Source organism: Euprymna scolopes, chromosome 40 (genome assembly GCF_053919585.1).
Source record: "Euprymna scolopes isolate OS-2025 chromosome 40, ASM5391958v1, whole genome shotgun sequence".
In the NCBI taxonomy this organism is placed as follows: Eukaryota; Metazoa; Mollusca; class Cephalopoda; order Sepiida; family Sepiolidae; genus Euprymna; species Euprymna scolopes.
In genome coordinates, this window is record NC_136521.1 from 52352254 (window position 1) to 52364968 (window position 12715).

At 34.6% G+C, this 12715-nt stretch overlaps 1 protein-coding gene across 2 annotated transcripts in view; it reads left to right on the forward strand.

Moving 5' to 3' along the window:
- LOC145265570 (poly(A)-specific ribonuclease PARN-like) overlaps positions 1-7362 on the forward strand; it is a 160256-nt gene extending 152894 nt beyond the window's left edge. For both annotated transcript variants that reach the window (XM_080121542.1, XM_080121544.1), the window contains one exon: positions 7033-7362. In XM_080121542.1, the coding sequence (XP_079977668.1) occupies positions 7033-7079 (47 nt within the window). In that variant the 3' untranslated portion in view covers positions 7080-7362. The remainder of the gene's footprint in view (positions 1-7032) is intronic.
- Positions 7363-12715: the final 5353 nt, after the last annotated feature.

Below are 12715 nucleotides of genomic sequence, written 5' to 3' on the forward strand. Positions count from 1 at the left end.
ACGGGGCCATAATAGGGGTCAAAGTTAAAAAAAAATCAACTGCTTTTTTTTTTCTCAACATACACATCCAAACACCCGGACAACGCCAGGCTGAAATGCTAGTTATATATGGAATAGAGAAATGTTAGCATTAAAACTAATATTGTTAAGCTTAAACCTGGGAAAAGAAAAGGACCAGATATTCTGGTAAAAGATATAATAAATTTATAACTTAAAATATGCAGCATTAAGAATATTATCATGTTAAATTGAATTTTCAAAAAAAAATCTTAATGTTGCAATATTTTAAGATATGAATTTATTATATTATTTACTAGAATATCTTGTCCTTTTTTTTTCCCCATGTTTAAGCTTAACCCTATTACTTTTCATGCCCGCATTTTTCTATTGTAATCCATGATTTTGTTCCAGGTTTCCAGAAAGTTCACTCGTTCTTTGTTTAATTTCAGTCTTATTTTTTTCCCCCCATAAACATAACATACACATGTAAAACAATGTACGACACTCGTCTGCTTTCATTCTTTGTTTCACTTGTTACTTCTCTTTTTGCAAGAGCAGTGAATTAGTAGCAACACTAATTACTGAAGCAACATGGTTGCTATGGAAACCAGTCATAAAAAAAAACGTTGCTCACCTCCTTACGAATTTTTACGATTTTTAACACCAGAAAATTCGTCATAACTTTTGTTTTACTGAATGATTATAATGCTGATGTAATGCTTCATGCAAATTGGGCTTGTGCCAAAACAGATCTGCAATGATTGCAGTGTTGGATAAAGGAACTTGGAGATCATGCACACATACACATACACGCACACAAATTTCAGGCTAGCAGAGAACAAAGAAAATACCATGTCAAACTTTGACACATATTGACCTCTGATGAAACAAAGAAAATACTATACTATGTCGACAGGGCAATGATTAGATAGATTTGTAATGTGAAGCCAGGAGGTATGGCAACTGTGTGATCGCAACAGCTTGTCCTCATCGACATCATAAATAGAGTAAAAAATGTTTCATTAGTATGGATACGTGGAATGCAAAAAAAAATGGCATAGCGTGGAAGCTTTCTGAAATGAATGGATGGAGTGAAATCTTCCAGCTAACTGGACAAGGGTCAACCAGTGTGGACAATGTCTCTTAACCTGCATATTAATTTTAAAAAAATACCGAAAATGGAGATGAAGGAAAATTACTTAAAAACAAGGTAATCTTCTAAATGATCATAATTTTGGAGGTAAAATAATCTATTATATAAAAAGCACTATGTTGGTCCGTCTGCCTGTTTGTTTGTCCGTTTGTCTCCATATTTTCAAACTTTCTCTTCTGCAGAGCAGCGTTAGGGCCCTCAAATGATTTAAGCGTAATTTGCAACCGGGCAAAGCCGAGCACCCCTAGTCTAACATAAAGCTAAAACATTAGCGTGGCAGACCTCGTCATTTATGCTAAAAATACTTCAAGAAATTTACATCTGACGTTTCCTGAGTGCTGATCAAGAAGCTGCCGAATTCATTCTCTTGTATTTTCACTCTGGGAAAGTACTGTCCAGAAAAGCACTAACCTTGCCCTCTACCAAGGATACTTTACCACCATCATTATATGTCACTTATCAGAGAAACTGTCGAAATTGCATGACAAAGTGAACATCATGGCTGCAGATAGAGAAATGGTACTGCACGTGCGTGACTGGACTAAAAGTGATACCTTTATTCATTTGCATAGATGTGACTTGGAGGAGGGAGGGAATAAAACACAATGGATTTCTGAGTATAGATAGCCTTGGTTTGTGAATTGGCAGACTTCGACGCTTAGTTTGTTTTGGTGTCGCCTGCTATTGTAGAAGTAGCGGAGAAAGAAGTAGAAGATGACAAAACAGAAAAAAATCCAATGCAGAAACCAAGCTTGGAAGAGACCCTACCATCAGTGTTAAATCCGTTGGACTCCAAACAAGCTAGCTAAAAGGTAAGCCCTTTAGGAGTCCCAATAGGGATATAAGGGGAGTTACAAAGCTGGCTGACAAAACTGTCTACCTTTTTTTTGAATGTTCATATTTTTATATTAATAAAATTGTGTGACGATGTTTCTTACCTTTTGTGACTTGTATATCATTTTTTATATTGACTACTAGAAGATGAACCTGGCATTAAACATAACGTTACATTCCTTTTAAAAAACAAATGACGTAATAAAAGAACGGAAAGAAACTGAGACATGTGAATGTGAGTTTTATGTTTTTTTCTAAACAATTCACTTCTTGTAAGTAAAAAAAAATAAAAATACTCTGAGATCGAAACCAAACCTAAAAATGGTTAGTCAAATACGATAACCATTAGTCCAACTGAACACGACCTCTAAAAGGTGTTTTTAAACCTTATTCTTACCATAATGTGAATGATTCATGCATGCGCAGTCATGAAATGGTTTGCAAACGGATACAAATCTGATGGCCACCATTCAATTTTTATCCTTTAGCATCCGTTTTTTTCGGATGAAAACTGATTAAAGTTTTCCTCATGTCTGAATATTCTATACACCAAATTCCAAGTCTATAGATCAAAAATTCTTTGAGTATATAGGTTGAGAAGTGTCCTCACACATTCTCACTTTTCTAGATATATAGATTATGTAAAAGTGTAAAATAAAACAAAATCTAAATCTTCGTCCTGGATACAATCAGTGGTGAGACCCTATTTGGGGGCTGTGGGGAATGAGGAGTTTCCCCTTTGTTACCATTACTCCCAGTTCCACTTTGGCCCGAAGTGGTAATATCTTTTATGGCATCTAGTGTTATCAACTTAATCTGTCTGAAGATACTAACTTCTTGAGCAAAAATGCACCAAACTTTGATTTTGGTATTTTCTTTTTTTTTTTTTTTTTTTTTTTTTTTTTTTTTTGCCTTTTCAAAACCTGATTGAGTTTTGCAAAGTCACAAATGAAAATGTTTTTTACAAAACAACCAAACCAAACATCATAAATAAATATTTCAAGATTTTTTTTTAAATATTTTTTTATTACATTTTCACCCCAAACGTGGCACATTGCCTCTTTGGTGTAAGGGGGCTACTATCAGGGACATAAGCTACTGGAGTACTATATAGGGAGTTGGGCTGCAAGATGTCAGTTCATGTTACACTTGAACTTCTGCATGTCAGTACAGTTGGAAGTAGGGACCCGGAATGGAATTCCAAAGTCTAGCGGTTCTGGGAAAGAAACTACTGGAGTAGAAAGCTCTCTTACATCTAGGGATTTCTACTGTGAAGGAGTGAGATTTCGCTACTTGTCAGGTTTGTCGGGGTTATTTACGTCAAGGGGGTACTTGCAGTTTGTCAGAGCATTCACCATTAAAATACTTGTAGAAAAGGCAGAGGGATGCAACATTACGTCGGTGGGACAGAGGCCGAAGCTTAGATGACAGTTCAGGACCTATCAGGTTGGCGACTCTCTTTTAAACCTTGTCTAGGAACGAGAGACTAGTAGCAGATGCACCAGCCCAAATATGACAACAATACTCCATACATGGGCGAATGGTGGTCTTATAGAGGTACAAGATACTTTCGGGCGTTAGTAGCTTTCTAGCATGGTAGAGAGAGCCTACCTAGATATAATGAATTTATGAATCTTAATGAGGTCTCATAGATGTGATAGATTGCTGAAGTAGCTGTCTGTATTTTGTAGGTGGCGTTTGGTTCTTGTTCTTGCCGAAGATCTGCGACAGTTTTTCTTTTCTACATTTATTTATTTGCGGACTATCATCCTCATCTTTTAGTTGTTTCATGACGTTTCGGCCAATTGTTCTTCTGCTCTTCCTCAGGTGGCAAACCACTACGGGATATGAATACTGAGTCTTAACTGTATCCTCAGTAATTATTGTCATCTCACGTTTTGCCGGCTTTAGGTAGCCTAGGGCCCATGGCGCAGTGGATAGAGATGTTGAATCTCTACGGGTTCAGAGTAGCATTGTCTGAAGATAGCGCCTTCAGTCCTAACCTAAACCAGATACTATTAGATCTGCCAATTTCTTGGAATATTTTGCTCTATCCATTAATACTGTAGCATTGCCTTTGTCTGCTGGTAGTATAATGATATCATTGTCACTGCGTAGTGACTTGATAGCCAATACTTCTTTCTTTGAGAAGTTAGGCTTTGAATTCTCGAGTGCTTGTCGCACTTTACACCTTAGTTCATTCATCTCCTTTTGCCTTGAGTTTATTCAAGGCTGCCTCCTCTGTTGGAGCTATCATATCTAAGTATGGAATTTGCTTGATGTTTATGGTAAAGTTGAGACCTTTGTTTAGCACTGATTTCTCAGAGGGCACTTGCGTTTATTTTTGTTGACAATGGCTTTTATTGGTAAATGGTGGACATGGAGTCTTACATACTTAGCTTTTAGATTTTATAATTTTATTATTTCTCTATTTATCTATTGAGCTGATTCCTAGTAGATATGATCACCCCAGTCCTAAAAGCAATACTTGATCAATTTACATGATTTTTGGAATATGACATTTTCGTTCTACAAAACAAAGATTTTGTATTTCTTTTTAATTAGGTTGAATTTTTGACTTGCATCGAGGAAAAATAAGTTATAAACCTTTGAAGTTTGCGTTATAAACTAAAAAAATATGGCTACTTAGCTCCGGATTGACATTGAACACAAACAAAATGATGACTTTAATAAGAATCAGGGGGACCTGACGTTACCCAGGATTAAATGAAGATTAATGAATATTCCACACTTGCAATACTTCGTCATCAAAGTCTGTGAAACCCTCCATTTTTCTATTGTGTGTAATTGGTGACATGTATAGATGGATAGATGCATTATTAAAAAGAGGGATACAGTCACTCTTTGGAAGAGGGGGGGCTTTCATGCAAAGTTCAATATACAAGGCAATGAAGACAAAACACATTACCTTGTGGTTGAAAAATGAACAAAGACAAAAGGCTTACGTAACAAATGCAAGACGTTTATTCATCCTGCTGGTGATTGGAATCCGATGCTACAGTGTCATCTTCTCCTGGCCCCCTTCACTTAAGGAGTTTGTCAGTCTTCCCGACTCACCCTGACTGACTGACTTCTAGTTTAACTTAGTGTATATATTAATTTTATATTTCTTTGTGATGTCAGCACGCGGGCCAGACATGTGAATTCCATGCACGTGCTTCCAACACGTTTCCTGGCAACACAAGTCCAAGATTTTCTCTGTGGACATTCTTTAATTCCATTGTTCTATGATTTCTACTTTTTTTTTTTTTTTACATAGGCATCACCACATTGACCCAAGTTAACCAACACAACTTTCTGTTTACCGCATTGTTTTGTTGTATAAGTTATTCTAATTTGCATTCCTCATTACAATGGATAATTCACTGCATTCCTGGAATCGTATCTAACTAACAAAAATGTATCTCTTTTTAACTTTTCATAAATGCATTTGATTCCATAATTCTCCTTCAATAATAATATTTGATCCTAATTACTTTGTTCCTAACTAAAAACCGGGAGCTGTCCTTTTCAATATACAACACCAGACGGTGCCCCCCCCCAACCCTTTTTTTCCAGCAAATTCAATGGTTAATTTTTAAGACACCAAATGAAAACTTATTTGACCACAAGCAAACAGTTAAAAAATTTAAGAAAAACACAATTATAATCAAAAGCAGTTATCATATGGTAAAATACTTGTGCAGTTTATGAACTGCACTGAAATACTAATGTCATTTAAAAAGCTATTCTTAAAATGGGGAGATGTGACCAGTTTAACAATTCTAGGAAACAGTTAAAAATTAAAGAAAAGCAGTTATAATATGGTAAGATACTTTTGTAGTTTATGAACCGCGCTGAAATACTAATGTCATTATTTAGAAACTCATTCTTAAAATTAGGGAGGAGGGGGGGGGTTCAACTATTCTGTACTTTTACGAAACAATTTAATAAACAAAAGATAGTTTGCCAATTGTCGGCAGCTGCCATTTCCTTGGCTAAATGTTTACATAACCTACCCTAAATATGCCGACAATAATTTGGTCCCCATTTGTTTTCTTTACTGAATTTTTAATGTAATAAATAAAAATAAAATAAAATACGCATCAAGTGCGCTTGAAAGCCAAATCACAACGTAATATTATGAAAATAAACAAATATTTTACTTGTTTGAAATTTATCAAATATATTTCGGAGGTATACTCCATCGTCAATGTGTTGTTTTGATTTTTTTTTTTTCTTGCCATGTTGTAAATTTGGAGAAAGAAGTCTGTTTGTAAAGAGCCATGCGTTGTATCTGGCGGTTGCATTTTGAAATATTTGAACTGTGCATAGGTAACGCGAGAATAATGTCAAGAATCAGAGTTCAATAGAAACGTTTTAATTTGAATAAAATAAAATATGCATCAAGTGCGCTTGAAACCAAATCACAACGTAAGATTAGGAAAATAAACCATTACTTTTGAGTTAATTCATATTTTTCCTTAAATATAAACTTTGTAAATATTGATGTTGTAATTATTACTCCAAATATAATTTAGAATAGTAATAGGAATATACTGACCAAATTTTAGGTAAAATCTTGAACCCTAATTAAAGTTATGAAGAAAAATGTAATGTAAAAAACACTTTTGCATGGTACTGTATATGCAAATGTATATATACTCTGTAAACACATTCATTAGAACATTTTATATACCATGGACTACATCTACATGCGCCCCCACATCATAATACTGGCAGTTTACATATATACCTACGACAACATGGTTCATATTATGTATAAGTACCCCCCACCTCTAAAAAAATGTTGCTGCTTTTGTTTCAGAATTGTTGTTTTATTATTTGGTTATTTCTCTTTTGGATTAATCTAGTTAAAAAATTTTATTTTTTATTTGTTTATTTTTTTTTAAATTTAAATCAAAAATTTTATTTTTTTTTAACTTTAAAAAAAATTTATTTAAATTTTTTTTAAATGTTTTAAATTTTAATTTATTTAATTTCTGTTCTAATTTTTTTTCTTTTTTTTTTTTTTTTTTTTGCAGTTGTACGGGCAAAAGAAAAAATCTTTGCAGAGAATGATGACTGGTAGAAAATCAAAAGATAAAGAGTCTCCTTCAAATTTCTTTCCCTTTCTCATTCCTCCAGTCTCTTTCATTCATATATCCTCCCCCCACCCACACACACACGTTTTCTTTTCCTGTTTTTTTAGTTTCAATCAACCTGCTAAAATCTTTTCCTTCATTTTTTTTTTTTTTTTGTCCAGAAACGGAAAAGAAAAGCAAAAAGCTCTGAAGGTCTCTTTCTGCATCACTTCTTCCAGGAATCTCCATAGACCTCTTCCACTCGTCACCTTGCGAAACAAACAAAACAAATATATCCACAAATAAAAAACGACCCATATAATTGACCCCCCCCCCCCCAAAAAAAAACCCCAAAACAAATCAAACAAAAAAAAACACTTAAAATTAAATAAACAAAATTCCAATTTCTATCTTTTCTTTTCTTTTTCTCTTTCATTTCATCTTCATTTTCTTTTTGCCCCCCCCCCTCTTTCCGTTTTCTTTCTTCCAAAGAATGAATCTAAACATCATTTCATTCTTTTCCTGCATCTTCTGAACAATGGACTCTTAGGAGCAAATTGTAGTATCTGTTCTGATATTACATTTCATCTTTTCTGTCCCTGGTCACTGATTGAGAAAGTCTTTTAGACTAAGGCAATTTTTATCTTTTGGGTCCCAATTCAGTGATCCCCTGTTTTGGGGGTAGCTGGATTCATTCCACATTAAGAACTGACCTTGTGTCTAACTCTGCCCCCACCACAAAGATGGCATTTGTTGAGCATTTGTGACCATTTTCTTCTGAACTGTTATTGTTGATTTGCTAAAGTCTGTTTTTGTTTTTGTTCAGAACTAAAAAAAGTTCTGTCCGCATCACTCTTACATCCAGGAATATCTATAGACTTCTTCTTCCACTCATCAAATTGGTGAAAAAAAAAAAAAAAAAAAAAAAAAACCAACAACAAAACCATTTTGTAGTCCCCCTCCCCCGAAAAAAAAAAATATAAATAAATAAATTAAAAATACCAACAAATGAAGAATTGGCACATACGATTGGAAACCTTCACAACATCAACAACAACTAAAAAAAAAAACAATAAAAAATAAAACCCCTTTCCCTTCCAAAAAAAAAAAAAAAATGTAAAAATTCGTCAGGAAAACAAAATGCTGGGTTTGTGAGTCTCCTTATCACAAATAAAAGAATAAATATCTATTGAACAACAAAATATCCGTTGTTTGTTAATATTTTTATAATTATATTAAAAAATTGTGTATCAAAAAATAAAAATTTATATTTTCAAAATTTTTTATGCCCAATAATTTAGAATGTAATTTTGTTTTTAATTTAAAAAAAAATGTTTTGAAAATATAAATATTTATTTGTTTCAAGTATTAAAACTGACATCCAGTTATCGTCTTATCAGATTTCTACTTAACTCAACTGTTTAATTAAAATCTGCATTATATTTTCTGAGACCTAGACTGTATGGCCTTCCTAAAATACACAAAGAAGGTATTCCGCTTAGACCTATTTTGTCTATGGCGGGGTCTGCCCAGCACACCTAAGCCCAATGGCTTTTAACCATTATAGAACCAGTTCAGGCTCTATACACTAAACGTTGTATTAGTGACTCATTTAGATTAGTTGATTACTTACACGAATTGCAACCCGGTGTTAAGAACAGCTTTATGTGTTCCTTTGACGTATCTAGTTTATTTACCAATGTCCCGCTACAAGAGACTATAGATAGTTGTGCTGGCTCCCTTTACAACAGTGATTTAGTGTATAGAGCCCTTAGAATCTGTTCTTCTAGTAAACTGGATTGTGAATTAAAGAAGATTAAAGACATTTTTATTCACAATGGTTATCCGGAGAAATTGGTTGATAATATTATTTATAATAAAGTTAAAGCTCACAATTCTCCTACAGTTTTTGGTCACTCCAAGTGTTCTGTTTATTTAAAAATCTCTTGGATTGGTGACCCTGGTCAGTGTTTGGGTAGACTTGTTATTAAGTCTGTATCAAATCGTTTCCCATCTGTTGCTCTTTGCTTGATTTATCGTGTTAAGTCTGCATTTCCCTCAGTTGTGAAGGATGGTTTGCCCTACATCACAAATAGTAATGCTGCTGTCTTTGTAGGTCGAACCCGTTTAAATTTGCAGACAAGAATACACCATGTTCCAGCAAATATCAGACTAGGTAAACCTCGTCACCCCTCGTTCACCTTGGAATCTGCTATTGGTCAGCACCTCGCTGAAAATCCAGCATGTGCCAATGCATATGAAATGGACTGGTTTAGGATTTTACACTGGGCTGACTCTTCGAATCACCTGAGGATTCTGAAGTCAGTCTCTATCCTCTCACACAGGCCCTCTCTCTGTCGACAGAAGGAATTCGTAAAATCTTTGGACTTATTTGGGGATATATTTTAAATTTTAACTTCCCCGCATATCCTATTTTGTACATATATTTTATACAATTGTACATATTTTCCAACGTATAATTTACTCATAATTTTTTTTATTTTTTTTATTTTTTACTCGTAATCCCATTCGCCCTTCATTTAATTTATATATATATATATATAATTTTTTTTTTTTTCATTTCATCCATTCGTTATTTTATAAGTAATACCCACTTAAGTCTTCGTTCTTGCGTGACATTTGTTTTACACTTGATAGAAATTCAACAATTGACTCCTGATGAGTTTGTTGATGAAAGGGGCCCCTAGAGTCTTCCTGACCTTATTTAAAACGCTTTATAAGTTTTGTACCATAAAACACTTATATATATGTATATATATATATATATATAGGTTTGTGCTTACTAAAAGCTTTTTACGCAAATATTACACAAGTATAAATCATGTAGAATATCTGCATGAATATAATTGCGCGTAATATTTAACTAAAGATAATCACCATTCATTAGTTAGATCTTTTGCAGATGAATGCAATTCCACAATCCATATATAACAAAGTTGTATTTTCTTTGTAAATAGAAAAAAAATTTTTTAATATGAATACATAAAAAAAACTCAAATTTAAAGAAGTATAGATATATATTAAATTGAGATGAAAGTTCTTGCGGAATTTTTAATTTTGATTTCGAATGATGTATTTTCAAATAAGTTTTTGTTGTAATAAGTTTACTTTATATACATCATTTGAAAGAGCATTTTTCACTCAATCTAATCGTTTAAATTACAATCGTTTTAAAACAATTATGCCTTCTTTTCAGAATATTAAATACAAGATGGAAAAAAAGCATTGTAAATTATAAGAATTGAAAACAAAACTTAAGTTTTACAGGAACATTATGAAAAAAGACTCTAAAGTCCAAATTAATGAATTCGATATAACACGAAGAAAAATTAATTTCTTGAACTACCAATATTATCATTGAATTAAGCATTGTTTATTTAATATTTTCACGCACTAAAATTATAATAGCAAAAAATATTTCTACTTTTGTTTTTGAATATTCATTAATTTAGATAATGCTGTTATAATAAAAAGTGTTTATTTGATTAGAATATTTAGTTACGTTTTTCAGGTATGTGCAAAATGAATGCTGGTGCTCGAAATACAGGGTGTTTCAAAAGTCTTGGGAACATAACGATTTTTAATAACTCAAAAACTATTGAAAAAGGAAATTGGTACCGTTGGAAAGGTTAAAGTTTCAAGTTTTGTGGGGAATCTTCAAAGTTGCTCAATATGAGCACCATTCGTCACACAGCAGACATCTAGTCGATAGTCCATTTCCTGCCAAACGCATTCCAGCATCTTGACGTCAATGGTTCCCACAACTGCCGGTACTCGAGCCTTTAGTTCGTCAGTATCGCTTGGAAGGGGCGACACATAGACTTGTTGCTTGACAAAGCCCCAAAGGAAAAAGTCACACGGGGTAAGATCTGGAGACCTAGGAGGCCAGGGCATGAGAACATCATCACCTCGCCCAGATCTCCCAATCCATCTACCAGGCAGCCTTGTGTTAAGAAACTGCCTTACTCTAAGACTCCAGTGTGGTTGTGCACCATCTTGTTGAAAAATGAAGTCATCAGATTCTGCTTCTTCCAACTGAGCCATTAACCAGTCTTCCAGCATGTTGAGATAGGATTCACCAGTGATAGTTACCTCTTCAAAGAAGAACGGTCCATAGACACCTTTCTTGGAAATTGCACAAAACACGTTCACTTTTGGTGAATCTCGCTCGTGCTCAAGAAGTTCATGAGGATTCTCAGTACCCCATATGCGAGTGTTATGCTTGTTAACTTTGCCATTCAGATGGAAGGTCGCCTCATCGCTTAAAACAAGCCGGTCATCAAAGCTGTTATCTTCCAACTTCTCTTGCATTGCAATGCAAAAGTCACGGCGAAGTGGCTTATCAGTGTCCTTCAACTTTTGGACCAACTTGAGCTTGTAAGGTACCATTTGCAGTCGTTTCCTTAAGACACGCCAGACAGTTGCTGGAGCAAGCTGAAGTTCCCTGCTGGCTCTTCTCACTGATTTACGGGGGCTCCGCTGAAAGGCTGTCCGAACTTGCTCAACTGCATCTTCTGAAGTTGAAGGGCGACCTGTTCGCTTACTTGGGCACAAACACCCATCTTTCACAAATTTAGCATGCCATCTGACAATGGATTTCCTTTCAGGGGCTTCTTTTTTAAATTTCCTGCAAAATGCACGCTGAACACATATCCACGATTCAGTCTTTGCAAATTGGAGGACGCAAAATGCCTTGTCTTGTTTAGAGAACGCCATTACTGCACCTGGAAAGATAAGACGAAAATCATTAGTATGACCAAAAACTTGATTAAGCAAGCTTTAAAATGGCACCAGTTTCATTTTTCTACCTGAAATAGTTCATGAGATATACGCATTTGTAATGTTCCCAAGACTTTTGAAACACCCTGTAAATAAACATTTTGAACCCTCCCTTTACTTAAGAATTCACCAAAAATCAGGAAATTAACCAATTTTAATGGAATTTTCAGTATTTATCAAACAATGAGCAGGAAATATTTGGGCAGTATTTTTTACTGTTCTGCACGTTTCGTTTAATAATATATACACAGCTCAATGGCGATTTAAGAAATTCTGTCGTGAAGATGATGCGCATAGTGGTTGACCATCGGATGTTCACAATGATCAATTAAGAGCCTTAGTCGAAGCCAATCCATGCACAATTGTTTGAGAACTTGCTTCTAAATTAGGCATAACGTATACAATGATTTCTAACCACTTGAGAGATTGGAGAGACAAAAAAACTTGATAAATGAGTGCCTCAGAATTGAACGACAACCAAAAGAAACGCCGTTATGAAGTGTCATCTTCCCTTCTTTTACACAGCAAGAACGACCCGTTTCTCGACCGGGTTGTGACATCTGATGGATGCTTTACAATAACTGGCGATGCTCAGCTGTGTGGTTAGGCACCGACGAAGCTCCATGACACTTCCCAAAGCCACAGTTGCACCAAAAGAAGATCTTGCTGACTGTTTGGCGCTCTGCGGTCTAATCCATTAGTCTTTTGAATACAAGCGAAACCATTACGGTGGAGAAGTATTGTCAAGAAATAGATGAAATGTATCAGAAACTTCGATAATAATACACAGCATTAGTCAACAGAAAAGACCCAATTCTCCTCCACGACAATGCCCAATCACACT